Raw genomic sequence first — 27,216 nt, 5'->3', positions numbered from 1 at the left:
ATCCAGAGCCTTGCCAGCAGCCCTGAGTGTGTGCCAGGAATAAAGGCCATGCATGAGCACTGGCGCATATGTTCCAACCAGGTCAATTTATTTTAGCTAGTATCAATCTAAATACTTAGGAAATTAATCTCAAAATTCATCTAGAATCCTGAGACTTGTGTTTTAGTATAAATGATGTTTTCCAGTTATCAAAACTGTCAGGGAATTCTTTGTGTTGCAAAATTGTTAGAAATAAGAGTAAAAATTAAATATCAAAATATCACAATAAAAGCATTAAGCTCAAGGAGTTTAAACATAACAAATAGTTTCAAGTATTGTGATTCAGAGTAACACAGAAAAGTCATTCAAACTTCACCTATTCCTTCTCTCTGAAAGTAAACCTTCTTAAAACTTTTCTCTGAACCATCCACACATTTCTGGCAACTCCATTAATCCCACTCTCATCAAAATTTTCAGAAAAGAAGATATCTTTTCTAGTTAGTGCATTATTATTGTTTGCAGGCGCATATACATATATTCAAGGAAGTTCATTATCTTTTCTTCAGAGAAACTTCTCACACCTATTGAATCTGTAGAAAGCAGTTCAATCTTTGATGAAAACTAAATGAAACCTGAATGTTGATATTTCCGTCAAATTAGCAAGTCCATAAATGATTGTGTACACAAAAATTAGGGGCTGGGGTGAAGGAGGCTCTCACATTATAGCTACATTTAATAACTATCCTTACCAGTTCTCAAAATTCAAAAATAAGCAAAAATATTTTCTTGGAAAAATCATCATATATGGGGAAAATTCAATGAAACACTCCATTGATTTTTTTTTAAGTGTAATCCTAATAGATTAATGATATGGCTTTCTTTTCAGTCTCTGGGAGATAAATTAATTTGATGTTGGTTTGAGGCATTTTAAATTTTGAGTATAGAATATAGCAAATACTCTAGGAAGAACTAATATTGAGGATTATAGATAAAAAGCACAGAGGTCAAACCAATTGAGGAAGAGGCAAGCCTGATCATTCCTTGCCTCTAGAGAACCTTACTCTATCGTAGACTTTAAAGCAAATTTGAAGCATCTCTTGGGGCCACACAAGTAGTAGAGCGGGTACGGCATTTGCCTTGCACTTGACCGACCCGGGTTCAATTCCCAGCATCCCATATGGTCCCCCCGAGCACCACCAGGAGTAATTCCTAGGTGCAGAGCCAGGAGTAGCCCCTGTGCATTGCTGGTATGACCCCCCCCACACACAAAAAAACCAAAAAAAAATGAAGCATCTAGTATTGTCTCCATATAGTTTAAATAATATTTTTTATTTCAGAAACTGATTTGGTAGTTAAAAACATTTTCCTTTTTAATGTCTTACTTAAACTATTTCAGGGGTTCAAACTGTAAAACACTGTTGCTTCAAAGGATAACTATCAGTTATCTGGAAAACGCTATTGCCTAACAATGAACAGAACGTTACTGAAATATATTTATTAGAACAGGTCCCAATTCAAGTCAAATAAAATGAAATGTATGTGGAAAATAAAACTCAAATACTAAAGCAAACTATCTTATTGCATATCTTAGCTTCTCTGAAACACAATTAATGTGCATCTCAGTTTGTCTGAGGTATTGTTACAAAGTGTTCTGAGGATTTTGTATACCCCTGACATCTTAATATTTAGATAAAATAGTTTTGAAATGTATAGTTTTATTGTGTAGATTAATAATACTTATGAGCACAAACTATTATGAACTCTGAAAAAGCATCATTACAGTGAGAACAGTATTTAAAAGAAAAGGCAAGTGGGACTGCTTCTTTTTTTTTTCTCAGTGACTTTTTAAAGGAGTGTGGCAGGGATAATACATGATTCTTTGGGGTTCTGTCTCTGAGTTATGGGTGCTGTTTCTCAAGATTTCAGACAGGTCTAAGGAGTCTCTTAAGAACTTAATACACTTTTGTTATCGTCATGGTCTCTACAGAGGTAGAGTCCAGTCTCTAAAATAATTTTTAGTGAATCTCTACAATTCATTTTTCAGGGGCATTTTATAGGGTGCATAAAATTCTATTACAGAATCCAGGTGCTAATTAACAATTCCACTCAGCATGTGCTTGCTATTTCCTCTTTTGTTACCTGATCAGCCACAGCACGGGCTAATTTGTCCATTCGAGAACCTGCTTCGGCAATTTTCTTGGCAGCATTAATGACATCAGATGTATTTTTCAATGGTCCTTTGCCTCTGAAACAACAAATAAAACAATTATAAATCCACTTTATTACAAGAAACAGACAGATCTACTGTATTATTTGTCCAGAACTCCATTTTTTAAAATTGCATTGGCTCTGTGCATGTTAGAGGAATGCTCTTTTTTTTTCAATCACAATCATTTCTATTTTAATTATCCACCCTTCTTACATTAATTTGGAGAAATATTTCTCTATTTTGACATGCATACACATACTTTATTTTTTAAGTTCCTATATTTTTAAACATTCATCTATTAGGAAACAATGCCAAAGCTGGGGATTTTATACGTAAATTTATGTTTGCCTGATGCTGTTATACACTTCAGACCTCACAGTCTTCATAATTCTAGCAAGCAGAGATCATCAGTGCCATCATCTAGGGTTATACAGATGAGAGATACATTTGGTCAATGCATATGTATTGTGCTTCATACCAAGACAAGTAATGCTAATGTAATTTAAATCCTCCTTGGCACTTTGGTAAAAGAGAATTTGTAATCTTTTGCAACATAACTGGAATCTACTCAGCCAGAATTTCATGAATGTGTTGTTCTTATTCTCATTTGCTTCTATTTATCAATACCAATTAAGAAATCAGAAAAATACTGTTTAACAGCAGACACTTTTATTCTACCAAAATATTGAACCAGTACTGTCACACAAAGTTTTCAATTAGGTAAGCTAAATATTATTGCATGTGGTTTAAATGTTAGAAGACATTATGTAGCGTCATATATGTTTAAGTGAAATGCATTTGATACTATTTATTTTATGAGATAATAGATTAAATACACATATCTTTTTTTAGTTTTGCTACTTATCCTGGTCTCCTTATGTGCATCTAAAAATCAATGCATTTTTTTATGGTTACAAAAATTGCATTCCTATAGTTAGAAATGTGGTGAGATGTAGAGAAAAATCTACTCAGGAGTGATTTATATAGAATGCGTAGGGTTATATAGAGTGGGCAATGATTGCCATTGTTACATAATAACTTTTTATAAGAGGGAAGACTTAAAAATGCCTCCAGAAAATACAAGTAAATGGAAAGAATTTTGTTCAGTTTCCTTCCTAATTTCCGTTCTGGCCTTTTCTACAGCAGCAGTTAAAAGTAAAACATACTGGGTTCATGTCAATGCATACATTCACACAGAGAAATTCAAAACTTAAGGATATTTTGTTATGACAATATTAACTCTTACACCAAAGGCACTGATTTGGAGCTGCAGGGATAGCACAGCAGGAAGGGAGTTTGTCTCACATGCAGCCAACCCGGCTTCGATCCCCAGCATACAATATGGTTCCCTGAGCACCGCCAGGAGTAATTCCTGAGTGCAGAGCCAGGAGTAACCGTTTAGCATAGCTGGGTGTGACCCAAAAGCAAAGAAAAAAAAGGCACTGATTTTATTGCAGATGCTATTTATGTATTTTAAATGACATAATGTTTCACATGGGGATTTTCTCTAACATAGATGAGTTCAAGACACTCATTACCTAAGGTCATTTTTAGCTTCATTTCCCAAACATTGTTTATTATCATCTACATTTTTTTGTTTTATGTATATATTTTAAAATTTGGTTTGGGGGATCATAACCAGCAGTGTTCGTGGTTTACTTCTAGTGATGTGCCCAGTGATCACTCCTGGCAGGGCTCAGAGGACCATATGGGTTGCCAGGGAGTAAATTCAGGTGGGTTTTATGCAAAGTAAGAATGCTATTTTCTGTTCTATCTTTCATTTTGAAGAAAAATTTATTTTAAACAAATCTAAAATTTAAAAATATTTATATTAAAAAAGAAAGTGTTGAAAAATCTGCCAAGATTTAAAAATTAATGTTTAATAATAATGTGTTCATTATTCAATGCCTATGTAACTTTTAAAATCTAGAAAATAATTTTTACATTTTGCTGATACAATACTTGCTATTAGGCCCTGTATTTACCCATTTAAAAAGAACAGAAGACTTCTTGAATTTTTATTTTTAACAATCCTGATTGTTTGTTAGCTTTAAGTATTTTTAAGGATCAGGAAAAATGCTTTCGCAGAAACATTATAAAGTAACTTTCAATAGCTGAAATTAACAAAATGTACTGTTAATTAGTAACATATATATTGACATATTTTTATTTGCTTGAGGTCCAAGTTTCTATCTCACAGAAAACAAATGGTTAGAAGCAAGAATTCCGTGGATGCACTAGAAATTAATAGACTCACTATTGTATAATGATAAAAAAAGTCAAAAAGAAGAAGAAAATTTCTGAGAGTTTAGCTTTAAAAGTGTAGACTCTATTGAAATTTTAAGAGTCATAGACTGATAATAGGAGTATATTTTTTTAACTAGTAAGCTAAATAGAAAATTTGAGATCATTACATACTCATTTAGTTTTTGGAAACAGATCCAAAAAAGGAAGAATGATATGTCCTAAATTATACTTCTGAGAAGAGTAATGCACACTGAAAGGACCTTGTGTACAAAAATATAATTTAGTGTAATTTTTACAACATATTTCATTCTCATAAGAACAGCTAAAACAGTGATCTCATAGAAAATCAAAATGTTTAACTACATGTACTGTAATTAAAATAATAATTATCTACAAAATGTAGACTATAGAAGGCTATATGTACATAAATATACAATAAATAATGAAAATAACAAGCAACTCAAGAGTTTCTACTTGAGTATTTAGAAAGTAGGAACTAATAAAATTTCAAGGAGGGTATAATGAGTTAGAAAGTAATGAAACCCTGAAAAATAAGTCTAAAACTAGCTACTAATAAAAGACAAAAGTAATGTAACAAATATACTTCTATTGTTATCTAGAAAAAAATAGGGGCTGGAGAGATAGTACAGAGTCGGGAATTTGACTTGCATCTAGCTGACTCAGGTTGATTCCTGTCACCACTTATAGTCCCCTGAGACCTTTGGGAGTGATCCCTAAACACAGAGCAGAAATAAGCCCTAAGCACTGACAGGTATAGTCCAAAACCAACAAGAAAAAAAGAAAAATCATAGAAAAAAATTCTGAGATGATTTTAATAGGTTAACCTAACAAAAAAAAATAAATTATAAAATATCTTTTCTTGAGTACATAGGATAAAGTGATTTATTTAAATTGCTGGGCAGGAGATTTGAAAATATGAGAAATTCCGAATCAGTGGGGGGGGAAAACACGCCAGAGTGACACTTATCCCATACCAGATACAAAAACTGCAAGCAAATTTATTTAAATAAAATATACATAATTAGAATAACACAGGGAAATACTTTTAGTATCATAAAGTATAATTTCTTTTACTTTTTCACTTTCCTTCCTCTTTCTTTCTTATGGGAGGTGTAGTGGGCCCCTAAAACTGTCCACCTGTCAACTCCTGGTGGTGCTTAGAGACTGTCCCATACCATGAACCGAAGAAGGACTGGTCACCAGCAAGCCCCTTAACCATCGTAGTACTATCTCTATAGCTTTTATTTTTCTACAACTTAAACCATCTTTGTGTCAATGGCTTCTGACAATATCAATGCTATATTAGGAGAGTTACTTTTGAAATCTTCCCTCTTTCTATGTTTTATTTTTTTGTTTGTTTGTTTGTTTCACAGTTGATAGAGCTCTCTCTCTCTCTCTTTTTTTTAATTAGTGAAACACCATGAGGCTCAGTTATAGACTTACAAATTTTTGTGTTTGGGTTTCAGTAATACAATGATCAAGTACCCATCCCTCTACCAGTGCCCATTTTCCTTCTTTGTTTTAAATAAAAATATTTTTCATGTTATTCCAATATTTTAATTTTTCATTTAAATATTGAATTGACCTGCAGTGTTTCTTGTGAGATAAGAATCAAGCTATTTTCCAATCCAGTAACCATTTTTCCCCACATCATATATTGAAAGTTAATTCTTTCCTTCATAGTCTAATGAATGTTGCACTCTATTTTAAATGCTGTCTAAATGCAATAAAGGAATGAGTATATTTTAAAATATAAATATGAAAGTAGAGAGCTGTCAAATCTGTAGATATGATTCAAAAGACTGGGGTGTCCTTCCCCTCTTCCCCCACCCACTTCCCTTTTTTGTAGGTCCCCTTGGTTTCATTCCTCACAATATATAGTCTCCCAAGCACCACTAGGAGTGGTTCCTAGTTCTGCTTGGTGTGTTCAAAGGAAAAACCCAAACACAATGGAAGCAGCATAACTATCAAGAAAAAATAGCCTACTGTCAAATAGAAAAGACTGAACAGTTATAAATTGTTGAAAGAAGTTTTCTTCAAGAGGTTGAAGTAAGAAAATTATTTTAATTATCTAAAAATTTCTGAATACATAGTATATAGATCTGAGCACCATGGAAATGCTTCAGAAAACGTTCATGGCTCAAATATTCATATTTAAGTGACAATTTAGTGACATGATCACTCATCAAGAAGGCAAAATAGAAAAGATCTCTTTGTGATTTCTGAGAGTGTCATTCAAAATTCTTTGCTTTTGTTTATGTACAAACCTGTGTAAAATGCCATTGCTGACAATCGAGTAATAACTATTGAGTAGAAACTAGTACCTTTGAAAGAAAATATTCTGGATTAAAATTATTTAGCAAATATAAGTGAAATGAGTCAGAAAGAGAGGGACAGACATAGAAGGACTGCACTCATTTGTGGAATATAAAGTAACAAAATGGGAGACTAAAACCCTAAAATGTCTTTCAACAATTCATAAATGTAGAGATAAGGACCAGGAGGATTTCTCTATGGCTTGGAAGCTGGCCTCACAAGCTGGGGAAAAGGCAGCTCAGATCGAGAAGGGAGCACCAAGTAAAGGATGCTTGGAGGGCCCACTCCATATGGGAGATGTGTGCTGAAGGTAGACTTTGGACCGAACATGATGACCACTTAATGTCTGTATTGCAAACCACAACACTCAAAGGGAGAGAGCCACAGAGGCAGGTGTGTGTGGGGGGATGGGGGTGGTGGTGGGAGGGATACTGGGAACACTGGTGGTGGAGAATGGGCACTGGTGGAAGGATGGCTACTCGATCATTGTATGACTAAAAATGTAAGCACGAAAGTTTGTAAATCTATAACTGTACCTCACAGTGATTCATTAAAATAAATAAATAATTAAATTTAGCAAACATAGTGTTCTGATTTGGCTCATTTGCTTTTGGTTTAGGTTTTTGGGTCAGGGGCCACACCCGGCAATGCTCAGGCTTGCTCCTATTACTCCTGGCTCTATGCTCAGAAGTCACGCCTGAAGATGCTCAGGGAAACATATGTAGGGTTGGGAATTGAATCCAGGTCAGCCACATACAATGGAAGCACATTACCTGCTGCATGAGTATAATTTTGTAACATATAAATCACACACAAAAATTGCGAGTGAATTTCAATTAAAGTGTAAATTATTAGAATAAAGCAGGAAATATTTGGATATTTTTTCATATTGTCATTTTCTATTCTCTTTCTTATTATTTTTATTTTGGAAGAATTGATGGGCCCCCACCACTGTCCATTGCCCTGTTTACCACCAAAGTCTGGTGGTAAACAGGGAGAAACCACTGCCAGGCTCTGTTACATGATTGACTATACACAAGCAAGCTCTTTAACCTTTCTACTATCTCTCTAAAGTATTTTTTGTTTTCTTTATATTTTAAAAATTAATTTTACAACTTAAACAACCTAATTTGTATAAACTGCTTCAAACTGTATCAATGCTCTATTACTAAATGACAGTTACTATCCAATAATGAGACAAATAGTATGTAAGAATCATATTTGAAAAAGAATATATTTTTCAAAGTCTTAATAGATAGATCTAGAGTTCAATAAAACTGCTGATTGTAGACATGAACTATTTGAGTGAAATCACATGAATTACAAACAAGAGGTAAACTACAAAGAAAAATAAAGCCTAATGGATAACAAAAGTATGCACTGAATAATGAACTCAAAATTTGTATTTTATTCATGAGAAGAGTAAACTTATGAAAGTGTTGGTCCAAAGTGGGCTGGGTGATTACATTAAAAGTCAGCCTTGACCAAGAACTGGTATTTCTTAATAATTTGAACTGAAAGACAAGTTGAAGAGATGGCTGTGCTGAGGATCCCAGTGTTTGAAACCAGTAAGGTGGGAATAGTTTAGAAAAAAATCAGGATGACACCTGGTTTTTGTTTTGTTTCGGGGCACACCTAGTGGATATCAGGACTTACTCCTGACTCTGTATTCAAAATCACTCTGGGTGAGGATTAGAGACCATATGTAATGCCAAGACTCAAACCAGGGTCATCTCTGTGCCAGGCATGTTCCCTACCTACTGTAACATCACTCCCGCAGGGATGATATCTGATTTTGGAGTTTAGTGCTCAGTATTTAATATTTGATTGTATCTTAATGTGTTTCTTTCGTTTTTTTTTTGTTTTAATTTTTTGTTTGTTTTTTATTTCCATTTATGCCCAACCTAGTTACTTTTAAAACCAGAACTTTTTGTTTATCTTCAAAGACTTTTCCCCCCTTTGCTACACAATTAAAGTTGTGTATCCTTCCTGAGCTGTCACCTACACACCTTTTGTTATTTGGGCACATGATTGATAAATGCTAATCCTTCTGAAACTGACACAGGAAGCACAGGCTCACTCTGCAGAGCAGTGCTCCTGCCAATCCCTAGGATATGGACGACAGAAAAAAAGCAGAAAAAAAGACAGGAGACATAATCAGTTTTATCCTCCATGAAGAAGTTATTACACAAATAATGAGGCAGAACTTCTCCAATTTTAATAATAATGGAGTGGATATCACTGAGATTACTGAATCAAATTAATGTATTAGCTGATAGGAATAAAATAACAAGATAATGAATGCAAGGTTATATTTGTACCCAAATGTCCTTTAAACATATGGTTTCAGGATCAGGTTTCAATTCCTAGTTATCTATAGCTTTAAGTAAGTGAAAATAGTACACACAGAGTCATTAGAGGAGGATTATTCCTCCTTGAAGTGGAAAATGCAAGGGCAATAATAATACAGTCTCTGGTTAAGTACAATGAACTTAGGTGAGAGGCCACGAAGAAAGATGTGAGTCATCGACTTTCTTTGGAAAGGAAAGGTTCTGCAGATAAAGGCAGCAGCAAAACCTGGCTTTCTAAATTCTATTTCAAATTCACATTTTCTTCCCCTTCCCTGGTCATTAATTACTGTACTCTTCCCTTTGCTCTCACAAAGCAAGACAAAACTACTCATCATGCAGAGAAAAAAAATGATAACCACAATGAGCATCCAAGACATTTCATTTTTTCATACCAGTCGTAAAGTGATTATAGGAAATTCTTAGGAAATTGAAGAAAATTTTTAAAACTATGCTTTGAGGGGCAGGAGCCACAGTACAATGGGTAGGGCATTTGCCTTGCATATACCTGACCTGGGCTTGATGCTCAGAATCTCATACAGTCCCCTTAGCCCACCAGGCGTGACCCTTGAGTGCAGAGCCAGAAGTAAGCCCTGAGCACAGCAGGTTGTGGTCCAAAAAGCAAAAATAAAATAATATTATACTTTGATTAACAAAACGTCTGTCTTAACTTCAACTAAGAAGATCCCTATATCTCTTTCTTGACCATAATTATACATAACCTAAAATATTATAAAGCATTCTAGCATTCTACTGATCTAAACTAGTAAGATTAACAGATTAATTTCCTTTTCACTTTAATTTAATGAAATCAGTTGTTTATGATGTTATTGACAGATCACATGATATCTAACATATAGATACGATATTATAATGTAGAAAGCAATCAAATAAAGTTACATAGGCCTTGAAAAGTAATGACTAAGACAGCCATGAGAGTCTAATTTGTAGAAAATTCAAACTTAAATGACTGATTTTTTCTACTGTTTTGTGTGCATGTGTACAAAATTAATCAGTAAAGTCAATGAACTTTAAATGTACAAAAACTGAACTTTTAATGAATACAATGGCATTCAAAAGCCCTAAAGGTTACCCCCATAACATAAAAGTCATTACATTGGAGTGAAAAACAATTTAAAAAGTATTTGGAGAAAGTACTGAACAATGTCAAGAATATATACCGGCTAAAATCAAAGGGTAAAGTTGGTGAGGCCAAGATGTCCTATATTATATTACACTTCTATTCATTTGTGACCATTTCTTAATAAATATCCAGCAACATTAAACAATCTCCTGAGGCTATGAGAGATAGCTGGATGGCAGCACCTGCCTTAAAGGCAGGAGGTCAATAGTACTTCCACTGGCAATACCCAAAAGGGTTGAGGGTATTTCCAGAATCACTGCAACTGGGATTCCTGGCACCAGGAACTATATGATCTCGCATGCATTGCAAGGAAGGTGTGTTGGGGTGAGCACTTCACCAGAAGAGTGAGTCACTGGCAGCCAGGTGCGTGAGTACTACAACTAAGTGAATGCAAGAAGAGAAGGGGAGGACCATTTTTCTCCTATAAGGCAATGCCTTGATATTACCATATATATTTTATTTTATTTTTTATTGAATTACAATGTATCTTATATAGATTTAATGGGTGGAGGCATAGCGCAGTGGGTAGGGCATTTGCCTTGCACACAGCCAACATGGCCGACCCGAGTTTGATTCTTCCGCCCCTCTGGGAGAACCCGGCAAGCTACCGAGAGTATCTCGCCCGCCCGCAAAGCCTGGCAAGCTACCCGTGACGTATTCGATATGCCAAACACAGTAACAACAAAATCTCAAAATAGAAACGTTACTGGGCCCACTCGAGCAAATGGATGAACAATGGGAGGACAGTGCTACAGTGCTACATAGATTTAATAAAAAATATTATGTTTAATCAGTAGAACATCTTTTTTGTGTGCACATATGACTATATTCTCAGAAAAATGAAAACTCTATAGTAAACTAATAACTTACATTTGTATGACAACATAATTTACACTTGTATTACTACTTTGAATGTGAAAGCTCTCCCATTGACAAGCATTATTTCTCCATTTAGCATACAAATACAGTAAAAGTCTTGCCAAAATTCACCAGGAATTTATACTTAAATCCAGGGAATTTTTTTACCCTGTGGGTTTTATTCTCTTGGCTTACCTTTTGTGTGACAGTAAGAACAAAATTGTCACCTTCCTTTAACAAGAAGAGTAAAAATGTAATGGCAGAATCAGCAATGACCCCTGGCAGGAACAAACAAAAAGCTCCTGAAAAAAGTCTGACTTGTCTCTTGATTTATTGAAAGTACTGCTCAGAGCCACAGGGAATAAAATTTATATAATATTTAATTTCTCTGTCAAGATGAAAGGATCTTAGATTATTGAACCTACCTCTTTTATGTACAGGGAAAATATAAACTGAAATTTATGCTAGTGAGCTAGCATTAAAGCAGTATTATTTGCATATACAGATGCAAAGGTATATTTTTCCCACAGTAATATTGACAGATTATTCACTTTATCTTTAGAATAATATTTAAATACATGTTCATATAGCAATGACCAAAGGCAAATTATCCAACCCTTTGGAGTTTGATTCTATGACTGACTTTGAATAGATCATTCAAACCATTACAAAAGTAAAACTATTCTCCTTTGTCCAAAGATCTCTATCTGCTAAGAATTACCTCCAACTTGTGACTTACACATGTCTGTTTTTTGACACCACTGCCTTGCTCGATGAAATATTTTAAGAGTTCATCAGACTTTCCCACACTCTCAAACACTGCAATGTTTCAGAGTTTAATGAGAAGTCTTCATTTTCCTAGCTCTGGGTCTCACCTTGTGAAGTCTGTCATTTCCATCATGATCATACACATCTGCTTAGCCAGCACAATGATATCATTGCCACTGTCATCCCATTTGGCCACTTCAGCATCCAGTTTGCTTTTCTCCTGATGGAATATCTCCACCTGTTCAGCGATTTTCGCCTTCTCTTCTTGTGGTAGTTGTGCCATGATGGCCTGTGTAGGTTGTGGAAAGAGTGTGACTAATATTGACAAAGAAAATATGAACAGGAAAAGTTCACTCTGCCCCCAGTTTTACCAGTTTGACCCTAGTAAAGGGGACAGGTTGCTCCAGCATTCTGGAAAGTACATCTTAACAAGGCTAATGCACAGATTGGTGATGAGGTTCCCAAAATCCCTGTCCCCACACCCACCTACAAAAAACGCAAAGTATCCAAAGGTATGTATACATTGAGAGTAACAGAACTTCTGTGTCACTTTGATGACATATGTTTGCCTGAAAGAATCTATTCTTGTCACTTTTTATATTTGATCTCAGGAAAATTGAACCAGATGAAAGAATATACCTCTTTCAACAATGAAATCTGTTCTGAGCAGGGGAAAAAAGAAGGAAAAAAGAAGGAAAGGAAGTTTCAACAATGTCTGAGCATCTCAGCAGGGTGGGAAATATTCTATGAGAATTAATTTAAAAGTTCACTTAGAGGCTGAACAAAATTCTTCAATTGGGGCATTTCTGGTCAGGAACACCCATTTACATCTCTCACTTACCTTCTCTCTGATAATCCTGGATGACCCTGACTCTCTTGAGAACTTCTGGGTATTGCAGATATGTGATGGGGATGGGGAAGGATAAAGTGTAGGGTTTGAAGGAAAAGGTAGATTTTTCATTGCTATTTCAAGGGGAAAAAGAGGAATAACTATACTGTCAATCTTACTATTTATGGAGTCCTTATTTTTAACTCTTCCCAGTCTACAAGGAATTTGCAGGGTAGAGGCAAGGCTCACGGAAGAGTATATGCCTTGCATATGCTCTTACATATGAGGGCCTGAGTTTCATTCCTGTCACTAAACACACACACACACACACACACACACACACACACACACACACACACACACCACAAATGGTAGTAAGCCTGAATACAAAAGTTTGACACTGATTCGCAATTGTGACAAAGGTAAAATATTTGAGTCGCCCAATACATTTGTTCCCAGATGAGGTTGAACACGAGATTCTCAGTATTGCTTTTTGTGTCAGCTCACCTACTCTATATGAGTCCTTCTGTGGTAGTGATAGGACTTGCGGGGAAAAAATTAAAGTTGCATGAGCTTTCCTCAGGGATGTTACAGAGTTCATGGTTGACTGTAAGTTTGAGACTAATGAATCAAAAATATAGAATAAGGCATCTATCCAGAAGCACTCAGGAAACAAGTTAACATATTCATTTTTCAAGAAAATGGTGAAACTCATGGTTCTCGGGTAACAAATTCTGTATTTTCTTCAGCAGCAATGATTCAGTAATCCATGTTTATGGATTCCTAGTGACCTTATGGCTTCTAAGTGCCATGAATAGTAGAATTGAGAGTATTTGTTAAACACCATTTATGTAGCAGACCCTGAGTGAAATGTCTGACACTATCTCACTGCTCACTCACACAGTCTGATTCACAGATAGGAGCATGAAGATAAGCTTATCAGCTCTAGCTTTACTGTGGCTCACTTCTGAAAAACTAGGACAGGGCAGAGCTATAGTATGTCATGTGGGGCACATGACTTACATGTGGCAGACCCAGGTTCCTTCCTTAGCACCACTTATGTTCACTCAAGCCCTGGTAAGAGTGATCCCTGAGCACTGCTAGATGTAGCCCAAGAACCCTTTAAAATAATATTACAAAAGAAAAAATAGGCTCAGCTTGTACCCTGGCTGGTAATTGACTTGGATTTAGACACAATGGTCTGTATGCTTAAGTTTTTAGAAAGAGAGTAAATATTTTAAACTTTATGATAACAGCAAATGTAATGTTTATTTTTGTACCTACCAAAATTCCTCAAAGCATGATGTGAATACCATTCAATAATCATTAGTTTTCTTTTTCAGCTGCCCTTCTAATGTATTAATTGTCATCAAATATAAGGGAGAGAGAAGTGACTATACAGCTGAATAGAAGACTGATATGCTTCCAGGAGTAGAAACAGGATAGGGGGTACCATGTTTTGAGACTTATAAGTACACATTCCTCTCTCTCTCTCTCTCTCTCTCTCTCTCTCTCTCTCTCTCTCTCTCTCTCTCTCTCTCTCCACACACACAAACACACAATTGTTAACCTTTTTTACTCATACTACAAGATAAATATTATTGCTTCTACTAATAATGATTTCAAACTCTTCCCCCAAAATGTTGTGTAACTAATAAGCTGGAGGAATAGAATCCAAATATCTGAGTGAACCACTAAACACATCTGGAACAAGAAGCAATACTGCTTAGTAACCCTGGGCTAGTAGACCAGAGATGCCGAAATCACAAGCTCTGCTCATCAGATTGTGAATATGTTGATGAGTCTTATCTGTCCAGAGAAAGAAGGATCTTTGTCTTGTTTGCATTAGGGAATCATTTAACTAGAAACTCTTTTGTTCCATTTTCTTTTACTGATAACTAGGTTTACTAAATTTTATGCTGTTATGTATGCTAATTTATATGTAGCATATGGCTGTATATTTGTATATATTGTATATATGTGTCTATGTCTATATAAAAATTATAGTTTACATTTGAAGAGCCAGATTTTCAAAAAATCATATAATTCTTTTTAGGTTATTTATCTCTCTGGCACAAGGAACTAAAACCAGGGACTCACACATGTGGGCATATTCTCTAACTACTTGAATCAATCCGTGACCTACAAGTAATTTTATCTATTTTTAAATATGAAAGAAAAGAGAGAGCATCCATAAACTAAAAGATGTAATTTCATACTCCAAGCTGGGATGTGGGCAATTCCAGAATTAAGTGTGCTCAGTAAGATACTTTAGAATACAGTTAATATATAAAAGGATTTGTTATAACATTTGCAATATTGATAGTTTAATAAGAATAACATAGTAATTATCCTATTGCATTTAAAATAGGTTTTGATTTATAGACAATTGCACTCATGAAATATCCTTAAATATGACCTAGATACTTCTGTCTCCCTAAAAAAAGAAATGCTTTACTTAGACTTCATATATCTTAACAAGCAAGAAAGCATCCTTTTCAGTGTTTACTAGGTGTTTCTTTGTTAAAAAACACATATAACTCATTTATCTATAAACTTTCCCAATAGCCCTTCAGATTCAAAGAATCTAGATCCAATCTCCAGAGAAGCAGTGAAATTTCAAAGTCCCCAAATACATTAATTTGTGCATTAAACGATATGCCATTCTCTGTCAATTAAATGATTGGAGTTTCAACTGTACAATTCTGCATTTGAGTATCACCTGACTAAATCTTTTTAATGTCCTACCACTGACTTTTCTCTAAGCTTCCTTGGGGTAGGGATTTCAGTTTCCTGCACAGAATGGAAGCTAAATAACTATCTTTTGATTGACTAGACAAAACATTTTACCACTCACTGCATCAACATAGTTCAAGAAAAGTATCAGAGATGACTAACATTTTCTAAGGGCACAATTCTAAAGAAAATCTGGTCTCCTGAAAGAAGATTTGTGTAGGATGATGTTATTTTGACTCTAGGGGTGCTCGACCTGCATAATGCACTTAATGGGGTGTGACTTGGGTGCAAGTGTCATTACATTTGCTTCTGCTTATGTAGCTATCGATGAGCCAAAGTCTTTTCCTAAATAGTCTCAAAATGCATTTGGCTTTTAAAAATTCATAATTGACCTTTTCTGAAATTAGAATTTAAAAAAAGGTTATCTATAAACAGTAGATCACAAACTGTGAAATTTGCAAGTTAATCAAATTAAAATTCAACACATGAGTTTTAATTAGGTCTTATCAATGTAACTCAGCAGTTTGAAATGTTAACACATTAAAATAGTTCTCACTAGGACCAGAAAAAAAAAAGTCCTAAACACCAGCCACAGTTAGATCAAGTGGAGTACATGTAATTGTTCATTCCCTCAAACTAAAGGAACATGAGAAAAATGATTTTCGTGACCAAGAGGAGCAGGAACAAATTAGCTTTTCTGTTTATGAGATGTGATCACCCGGGACAGTATGAACTTTTCTACTTTCTATTCATAGTGGCAACAGACAGCTCTCTAGGGCCTCAAATTGGTCACATGAGAAACGAATCTTCAAGTCTTTCCACAGCAACATGTTCCCAGTTTTTTTTTTCTTAAGAGTTAATCATTTTGGTGATTAGTATTGCAAATGCCACCTATTAATTGAGAAAGCAGGGCTGCAACGTGGCTTGGTGGTAGAATATAAGTCTAAGATGTATGTAACCCAGTTCTATAATTAGTACTGCTATCAAAGCATATATATAAACATATATATAGGTATGTTTATATATGTGTATATAAATAGAACTTCAAATCTCTGACACAAGCAAATAACTATACTGCCAGAATCTCTAATTACATTTCAAGGAGCTTTTAATATATTTAGTTTTCCAATCAGGGAGAAAAATAACTTTGAGGTTGTTGGGTTCCCAAAATGAGAAATATTCATTTATCAAGTATGTATGAGTATGAAACATTGACTTCCTACATAAGTTTTTATAAGCAAAATTAAAATGCCCAAAATTCAGAATGCCATTAAGAGTCACATGGTTTCAAAGTCAGCGAATATATATTAGAATTTAAGGACTAAATCTTTGGACATTATTTTTAGGCTATAAAAATAATTGGGAAATTGGGGTAATTGTCCCAGTAATTTAAGTGAAAATGTACATGGTTGACAGAACTGTCCAGTTCTTTAAGAATACATTATATGATCAGTCTCTCTTCAAGACTGCTTAGCTACTGTACCATAACCAGCATCTTCCATAATCAATATGATATGGTTTATGTAATGTATTTCATCATATGATCTCTTAATGACATTATAATGTAGATGCTGTATCATGTTTATATACATAAGTTAATGAAGCATAGAGAAATTAAGAAAGTTATCACAAAGTCAGAACTTACTCAAGTTCATCCTTAAAATTGTATCTGTGTAACTGAATAATATACTTCATCACCAAGGATAAATTTCGAAGATTTCTGTCAACTTATTTTAACTACATCTACCTTTGAATAAAAAGTTATAACACGTAGTGTCTAAGATGAAACAGTATGATCACTCTCATAATTTTTCAGAGCAGGGTATGAGGAGTCTCATAAAATATTGTAAACCAGTAGTAGTCAGGGATATTTAGAAAAAATAGAAATCCTAATTCCAAAAATCTGAGATCATTGTTAAGACAGTATTAAAACTCATATTATACATTGATTTTAAATTAAATTTTCATGTTCAGAGATGATACTGTCTAAATGTGAACATAAAATAAGGCAATTTATAGGGGAACAGGCTGCTAGGAAAAACTTACACTGTCAAAGACAACTTTTGCCTCCTTCACAATTTTCACCAAGTTAACATGCTTCTCTGGTCAAAAGTTCGACCATCTGTCATCTCAGCAATTCAATGTACCATCTTATTTCCAACTTACAGTCATAATTCTATGTCTCTGATTTGTCATTATATAATTATAGGGTAAAATAGGCTGACTCAATAACAAGTGCTGTCTACTGGAACTTAATCACACAGACCACATGACGGATCTCAAAGAGAAACTAGCAAGTGTTGGATTAGTTCTTACTATTTTGGACCATATTCAAAATTCATGTATTCCAAAGAGAATATGGTCTTTCCAGATGCTGGAAAAAATAATTGTTATTGAGAGCTACTTGACCTTTGTTTCTACCCACCATCATTGCCTCGATGTCTAAGGAAGATATATAAGATGTAAGCATGCTGAGACAGCATTCTTATTTAAAAGGAATGTGACTAACCATGCTATTTTGACAAAATGGTGATTGTAAAGCTAGATAAGGGTTGTGTAATATGCCTTGTTCTTTGAAAAAATGTCACTAGGTACTAGACTGTAGAATTCAAACAGTTTAAATAAGTTACTCACACTGGTCCTTTGTCATTTAGACAAAATTCTGGTTTTACTCCAGATTGAAGATGGTCACGGTCACAGTCCTCCCGTTGTTCATCGATTTGCTCGAGGGGGCCCAGTAACGTCTCCATCATGAGACTTGTTACTGTGTTTGGCATATCGAATACACCACGGATAGCTTGCCAGGCTCTGCCGTGTGGGCGAGATACTCTCAGTAGCTTGCCGGGCTCTCTGAGAGGGGCAGAGGAATCGAACTCGGGTAGGCCATATTGGCTGCGTGCAAGGCAAATGCCCTACCGCTGCGCTATCGCTCTAGCCCAAGATTGAAGATGAGTTGATTTAATTGATAAAGTAGTTTAGCTCTATGAAAACTTAATCTCAAAGTCTCTGAGTTTTATGAAACTCCCAATTTTCAATATTGTAAAAAGGAAATGGTTAGAGTCCACAAGGAATTTTTGGAGTAGGAGGCTTCACGTTTTCTTATGTACTTTTCTACTTTTACCAATCCATGTCCAAAAGATCTTTTACTTCTAAAGACTAATTATCAGTCCAATCTTACTGAACACAATGCATGTTAGCTATTGTACTCATTGTTTTACAAATATTAAAGTCTTGAAAGACTGCCATAAAGTATCTCTATTACTTATATTTTACAAATAATAGCACTAATGTTCTGAGACATTAAGCAACATATAACTGATCAATATCCTCACTCTAACCTTTACAATAAAAAATCACGTCTGCCTGAAATCAAATTCAATGCATATTTAATGTTCTGACTTTTATACATGCATTTTTCTATCAATATCCAAATATATATTTTCTATAATTCAATTGTTAGATGAGACTATTTGAAAATGAAAGCACATGAGAAAAATTAAATTTTATGTATAGTGATTCAACTTAAGACAGTCTCCATTATCCTCTTTATTTTACCCTCTGCTAGACTACTATGTACTATTAATAATTCTTAAGTCAGTGTGAACTTCCTAGGATGTCATAATTCATATCCTAAATTGCTTACTCTCCCTCAACTCCATGTTTCCCATCAATTCTTAATTGAAACATAACATGTGTAATTGAACTATCTAATTCTAAATTATACTGCTTTTATCCAATGGAAACTTATAACCTGCCTAGATTATGTGCATCTACCCTCAAGAAAAGAAAGTTGACTTGATTAGTCAATGCTGAGATTCTCGTTGGTTCTTTTATGTTGCAATTGCATCAATAGGAGTACAGAAGTGTTCCAAAGTCTGTCATTGTGGTGAATTTGTGTGTGTTTGTGTGCTTCCTGCTTGATGACTTAAAATGTAGTATTTCTACTATGTCCCTAGATTCTTTTTTTTTTAAATCACATGGTAGATAGAGATAACAGTACTTTCAAATCATATGTACACACTGGGCAGTAGAGGAGAGGTTTGACCCAGAAAGAGCCCCCAATATGCCATCAGGCTACACTAGCACGTGACAGGGATGAATGGAGACGTTACTGGTGCCCGCTCGAGCAAATCGATAAACAATGGAGTGATAGTGGTAGTGATACTGATAGGCCTTGTAATACATTTTAAAAGATGTGGTATTGTTATGAAAGGCTAGTCTGTGGGGAGCAGCTCTATCAGTAACAAAACGGTACTACTTCTACATTCATCACTGATTCTTGTGTTAGGAAGTTGAGTGACATCAAGGAAAACAACAGTCCCAGAACTCATGCAAGATTTGAACATTCCTGTTTCTTCCAGCTGATGACAATCTAATCAGGATATTATTGGGATTAAACCATCTCATGATAGTAACAACAACAACAACAAAATCCATACAGGTATCAGTGTTTTCTTTGATAGGTTATAAAAAATAAAGAAGAAAGCAGAAAACATAGGTGTTTATTCCTATTATGTAATGTGTAAATTGCTGAAACATAAAATTTGAATACCTATCAACAATCCCAAATGAGAGCATATTTTCAGAGCCATTAATTTCTGGAGTGCCAATTCGCTGAATTAAGACTTTGTCACAAACAAGTCTGTTAAACACAGTCCTAGAGCTACAGCCAATGTCCTTGCAGTCTACTTACTCTTGCACTTTGCCCTGCAATGAGCTGGTCGTCCTCAGTCTGGACACTCGTCCGGCTGCGTACATCATAATCTTCCTGCTCAAAGTCAGAATCATCTTCTAGCTCTTCTGGAGTCTAACCATACAGAGAAGAAAAAAGGGGTAGGGGGCAGAACATTTTATATTTGGAGTTACAAATGTCCACTTCCATCTACACACATCTTCCAGTAAAGTTGCACCCAGTAAAGAAAAGTTGTTGATATTTGCAAATAAGTAGTTATATATGGAGGCAATGCTTAGCTGGAGTCAGGAAAATCATACTACCCTAATTTATATTTTTAAATAAATATTAATTTGTTACCTCCTCTTGTAGGTATTATAGCCAAAAAAAAAATTGAAATAAGAACCTTCATCTATGCCTGAAGGAACTAAAAATTATGTACATACCAAGGCCAAAGTTAGCAGACAAAACATATAATATTAGACAGAAATTAATATATAAAAGAAAACCTATATTGCTCAAACTAAGAGTAGTTTCTTTGAAAATACAAGCAAAATTAACCAGCTCTTAGCTAACTAACGAAGGACAAAATAAAAGATCCAACTCAGTAAAATTAGAAGGAAAAATATAGATTTTAAAATTGAATTGGAATTTCAAAGGATCATAAGAATCAATTTCCTGGGATGTAACGGAAATTGGAAATTAGAATGGTGTGTGTATTTCAAGAATAATAAAAAAATCATTCCCATTTGAGAAAAAGAATCAATTTCCTGATACCAAACTATATTCTTAAACTGTGATCATCAAACCATTATGTTACTTATATAAAAGCAGGCAAACAAATGAATGAAATAAAATTGAAAACTCATAAATAAACCTAAGTCTAGACAATAAGTTAATATTTGATAGGGGGCCAAGAATATTTAATGGATAGAAGAATTCAAAAATATTGTAAATATAGCTGAATATTCACATGAAATAAGTGAAACTGCACCCCAAACCTTAGACCAGTTACAAAAATAATTACCTTGAAATGGATTGAGAAATTAAATATAAACCTTGAAACCGAAGAGCTTTTAGAAGAAAGTATAACGGAGCTCTCCAACATGTATCTTGGTAAAAAACTCTTAAAAATAACATTTAAAGCACAAGCAACAAAGTGAAGGAAAAAAGTGATATGACATCAGACTAAAAAGTTCTACACAGTAAGTAAAACCAGTAATACAGTGAAAAGATAACTTAAAGATTGGAGGAAAGTATTTGTAAATCAGTGGTCTAATAAGAAGTTAATACTCAAACTGAAGGCATTTTTACATTCACTAGAAGACAATTCAATGTAGAAATGAACAAACTGCCTGAATAGACATTTCTTTAAGAATAATAAATAAGCAACACATGATAACATGAATACAATGCACTATTGATGACTTTATAAATTGATATTGTCACTATATACAAAAAAGCATGGGAGATTTTGAAAAAAGTTAAAAACAAAATTTTCACATGATCTAGTAATTATATTTCTACGGATATATGTGTATTTGTAAGGGAAATGAAGTTAGTAACTTAAATTACACAACTGCATCGATATAAATAAAATTAATGTTGGGAAAAACAAAAATTCTCCAATCCTAGAGTTAAAACCCTTACCACTTTAACAAAAATAACAGAGCTTTCATTATTCCCTGTGAGTCCATCACTGTTTTCTAGAAATGATTTACATACAGTCAGATTTCTTAACAATTGTTTAGACACAATTTTCTCCACTTTACAGAAAAGGAAACTGAGGCATGCAAGGTTTCCAAATTGGATGATTTGAAGCATTTATTAGGTTTGGCCTCATAAACTAGAAGAGGCTGAATCCTGGAGGCTGTAGGAAAATTAGAGAAGATAGGGAATTAGTGTGAGATTTCTAAGGGCAGTTGTCTGCAGCCTGAAATGTAATGATCACCCACAAACTGTCTCTTGGATACAGCATTACCACCTAGAACTGTCTTTCAAAGGAAGAAACAAAATTGATGACGTCATCCATTCTCCATCCAAAAGGGCACACTTTTATTCTGCTGCTTTGTTTGGATATGTGACTGCAATTAATCAGCTGTGGTTATTGATAAAGCCCTGAGATTGGTCAGACAGACAGGCCTAAAATGTGGAGTCCTCATGCCAATATCACATTTTGCTTAGTGATTTTCCAGCTTTGACATATCCCTCTTACTCTCCTTCTCTCTCACCATCAACCTAGTTAACACTAACTCTGTCATCTACAGATGCTCAGTTTCTTTCCTCGGTATACTGAAGGAGGAAAGAACAAAATCATGTTCTCGGGCTTCATTAACTAAAGCGAGATGAGGTGAGTAAAGTGTGACTTCTGTTTTCATTGTGGACAGAATCAGAATCTCTGATCATCTCTCCCTGTTGCAGAGTACACTGTGGGACAATTACAGCAAGTTGGTAAATTCTGCTGACAGGTGAGATGACAAGACTGCAAGCACTTTTCATCTTTAGTTTTTGAAAAGGGGAAAGAAAAGTAAAAGGGAGAACCTCACTCAACAGAAAAAAAAAGGTAAATGTAACAGAGTCCGCAGTACTATATCCAAACATTTCTGTCATCTGTGCAGTTAATTGACGAGTCAATGACCAACACAACCTGGCAACACAAGTTTACTCAAACAACTATAGCTCAGAAATAAACATAAAAGTTGCCTGATATGGACTCAGAGTACCAGAGTGTTTTTGGATAACTCTGCCACTCACAAATGTGTATCCTTTGCAAGTCACTTCATTCTTTCGGCTTTATCCTATCACTCATGTAATAAAGAAAACAATTGAGACCTCCCTTCCTATCTCACAAGACTCTAAGGTCAAATGAAAATTAAAATCCTTTGAAATAACAAGGGAATAGACAATGGGCAATGAAAACTAACCCTGGAATACTGGCCCACAGAACTGAGAACTGAGGGAGGCCACAGGGGGAAGAGATAAGAGAAATAGTAAGAACAGATGTCAAGAGATACTGACTATCCCTCTGTTGTCACCTAAATTACAAGACTGATGCATTAATTTTAATACTATTTTCAAATAATATTGCAAGAAAATAAGTAACACTGCTTTGCAAATAAACTAAAATCATAAATCCAAACTAAATAGCAATAAAAATTCTTAAGCTTAATAAAATATATCCCCAGGGTAGCAACAATATTAGCAATTATTTCTACTACCCACTACAGGCCAGACATTGAGATAAAGGACTTCATAGTTACAAGATTTTAATGAAACATTTAAGTCCCATTGTACCATTGTATAATCAAGTTCAAAGTTGTTCATTTTCCATGATGTTACCCCTAGAAAGCCGAGGATTCCACAACCCATGCTTTCAATTATCACAAAAGCCACCAGGCAAAGAGATGAGCTTGAAATATGTCCTGTGCCTTTAGACAGGCAGCAAAACCATCCAAGTCATGCATATAAATAGTTCAGTGCATGTGCAGTTTGCTAATTTTATGTAAATGTGTCTCCTACTCTGCTGTTGTTATTTATTTTTTAATTATAAGTGTTTTTTTTCCTAAGTTAGTCAAAGACCTCTGCTAATTAAAGAATCATGTAAAAAGAAAATGGGCTCAGATAAAATTAGATATGTATCATTAGATAATGTTATAGTGTAAAAAGATTTTTTTTAAATGTGTAATTTATAGGAGACCAAAAACTGAATTAAGTCTCAGTTCTGAAGTGGTATCAGATATGGTCTTTCATGGCTATCAAAACCCACTCTTATTTCTCTGGTCCCATGACTTCCAAATTTAGACTGTGAAAGTGAGGCTTTTCTGTACAATTGCAGAAAACAAGAATTTGGTCTTTAAAATGGCTGCCATTTTGTAGTTTATAATACTACTCTAAACCTGTTAGAGAGTCCCAAGATAATAAAGCAACATGTCCAGGGCCACACCACATATTATTTGCAGAGCTGGATCAACTGTCCTGTTTCTGATTCCCAGTCCAATGCTCAAACTATTTCCTAGCAGCTTATTTAGAGAAGCATGAAAAGAGAAGTCTAGAAGGATTCAGAGTTGTTTCTCATGACATATGAGAAACATGTATTAAGGGCTTTGGAAAGACTTAAATATATATGTGTACATAAAATCATATATACATATATATAAGTCTTTTATTTATATATGTATGTATATACACATATATTTGCTCGAGCGGGCCCAGTAACGTCTCCATTGGAGACTTTGTTGTTACTGTGTTTGGCACAGCGGGTAGGGCGTTCGCCTTACACGCGGCCAACATGGCCGACCCAAGTTCGATTCCTCCACCCCTCTCGGAGAGCCCGGCAAGCTACCAAGAGTATTCGATATGCCAGACACAGTAACAACAAAGTCTCCAATGGAGACGTTACTGGGCCCGCTCGAGCAAATCGACGATCAACGGGAGGGCCTTTACCTATACACATATATATATATATGAGATTTTCACTGCAAGTCAAAAGATGAAGACATAATCTGACAGAGGGTGTATTATACTTGACGACACTTTCAAAGGAATTACAGCATTACAGATCACAGAAATTAAACTGGAAAATAAGATGAAAGACTTTTTTAGTGAACAAAATCTCTTTACTCAGAACTTAGAGACCCTTGGCATCTCTGGAATGAATTATTCTGGAATTTTAACTGATTTCCCATAATTCTGCCCTTACCTTGTACATTTTATTTCCACTAGCAGAAACAATCAGCTAGTCCCATCAAGAGTTAAATCAGCTTATGTCGTTCTTCTGCTCAGAACTTTTTAGTAGCCACCCCTTCTCCCCCCCTCCCAACACCACGCCCCTCTGTCTGTAACATATTCCCTTTTCTACATTTAGGGCTCAATTCCTTTGGTACTTATCAGTGACCACCCTTTACAAATCACATATGGACATAATGCTCTATTCCTTTTATACAACCTTGGTTTATCTATGGGAAATGACTAGTTTTTTTTTCCCCCAAGGGGGAGAGGGAGTTTGCACCCTGCAGTGCTGAAGGATTACTCTTGGCTCTGTGTTTATAGATCAACCACTCCTAGCAGCTTCAAGGGAACAAAAGGGATGGCAGGGATAGAATCTGTGTATACAAGGCAAGCATCCCACCAGCTGTACTATCTCTCTGGCCCCTGACAATGACTCATATTTTTTTGGCCTATATTTTTTTCTGTCTCCAAATGAATCAAATGAATATGTATTTTTTGAGAATATGATCTTTGTCTATTTTAAATACAGAGGTTAACTCCGTATTTAGAATACCTCCGAGACAGTGGAGTAACTAGTAAGAATTAAATAAACATCTGATGAATAAATGATAAAGACTGAACTATCAAATTTAAAAAATAATAATTACTATTTCTGATTAAAATAAAAACCTAGAAACCTTATGAAGCCTTCTTAGTCAAACTGGATGGCAGAACTCTGTAGTAAGTTAATCAATTTGCACATGAGAAGTCATTTCTGAAGTCTTTATTTTAGTCCTAAAATAAATTCTCTAATTCCAGTTTGTAAACTGACATCATGATAGTTAGCAATTTGTACTTCATTAACTGATCATTAAAGATAAATTTAATTCCAGAAGAAATAGGAGAGGAAACATTTTTGGGAAGCTTCTAAATGCACAGGTATAAACTCGTGTTTTATGCTATAATAACAGCTGTCCCCATTTACAGATGAGGACACTAAGGCATAGCAAATGAAGTTAGCATGGCAACAACACAAAGCTAGTGATGCCATATATTCCCAAATTTATAGCTTCAACAATCCCAACAATTTTATTTATGATCAAATAGATCATAGAAATAGATTAAGTTGACTGAACATAATAGCGGTTTGTTGGTTGCAAATTATACTACTTCTCAGGCAATCAGTTATATTTGGAAGTTCAAATGTGATTTTTGATCATAGTAACTGTCAAAAACCCATCTTCACAAATATGTTATCAAATGTAACACACTAACCTAAATTTTAAGACTGGTGAACCTGAAGTTTACATTTTGAGTGACATTCAGTTAATTCTACAAAATATTTCAGAGCTATCTACATATTTAAAGCGTCTTGCAATCTTTTAGGTACCATCTGCATGGTTTAGTAGGTAAATAACAAAGTTATAATCTCTGAACCTTATTACAGGTCCAGTTCCTTCTCTTGCCTGATTTTTAAAGTATCACACACAATGATGTTGATCAACACTGTAACCATTAAAAAGATTAGTGCTACTGTATTATAGTTTTGATAAGTTTTTCTAAGACACTATTATCATTTGGTAACATATCTCAACACTAGTATAGTATAAATTATTATATTTAAATATATACTGGGTCCTCACAATTAAGAGCTACTTGTTTATGAATTTGTCTACTTGAAGAAGTTTATTTTTCATTATTCCCAAGCCAATATTTTTGTGGTTACTCACAATTATACACAATTGGCAAAATATCTAACTCTTATGTATTTATTTAAAGCTGAGGTCAAACTTTTGTGGATTCTCATTAATGCCTTAATTTTTGCATTCTTGTGCCTTTTGTTGATGATTTTGGTAATTAAAATCACCTTCAAATGCAGCTAAAGTGTTACCTGGTATTCCTAAGTACAAAATGTATTATGATATTTCTGAAAAAGAAATGTGTTATGGTTAAGGCTTCTTCAAGCATGAGTTATAGTGTGGTTGGCTGTGAATTCAATGTTAATGAACCAGCCATATATATTCGATAAAGGTAATTAAATAAAGCATTCATAAAAGAAGATTATACCAGAGATTCACAGTACCTAGCCCTGCAAGTTCCTTAGGAGAATATATTCAGTATTTACCAGTTCACTGTTCACATTATTATTGAACAACACAGTTACCTACTGCCAGTAATGATAAACAAATGGCAAACTGTAATGCCATATTTGCCTACTCACTTTTTAAATGATCATTTCTGGGTAATCAGAGGATCTTACATGATTAATAATCAAGAAAATACTTAAGCAAGGAATATACTAAATGTAGTCTGAAGAAAAGCAGAGTAGATCTATTACACAAAATAAGTTGAATTTTGAAATGTAAATTTGGTATAAATAAG

At 34.6% G+C, this 27,216-nt stretch overlaps 1 protein-coding gene across 4 annotated transcripts in view; it reads right to left on the bottom strand.

Moving 5' to 3' along the window:
* Positions 1-27,216, bottom strand: part of CTNNA2 (catenin alpha 2) — a 1,325,246-nt gene that overhangs the window by 44,369 nt on the left and 1,253,661 nt on the right. For all 4 annotated transcript variants that reach the window (XM_056119733.1, XM_056119735.1, XM_056119745.1 and 1 more), the window contains exons 14-16: positions 20,149-20,262; positions 11,998-12,179; positions 2,119-2,224 (exon numbers count right to left, since the gene is read on the bottom strand). In XM_056119733.1, the coding sequence (XP_055975708.1) occupies positions 2,119-2,224; positions 11,998-12,179; positions 20,149-20,262 (402 nt within the window). The remainder of the gene's footprint in view (positions 1-2,118; positions 2,225-11,997; positions 12,180-20,148; positions 20,263-27,216) is intronic.

This window comes from Sorex fumeus, unplaced genomic scaffold, assembly GCF_029834395.1.
Source record: "Sorex fumeus unplaced genomic scaffold, SorFum_2.1 ptg000003l, whole genome shotgun sequence".
NCBI classification, from domain to species: Eukaryota; Metazoa; Chordata; class Mammalia; order Eulipotyphla; family Soricidae; genus Sorex; species Sorex fumeus.
The sequence above is the reverse complement of the archived record's forward strand: the minus strand, read 5'-3'. Positions and strand labels throughout refer to the sequence as shown.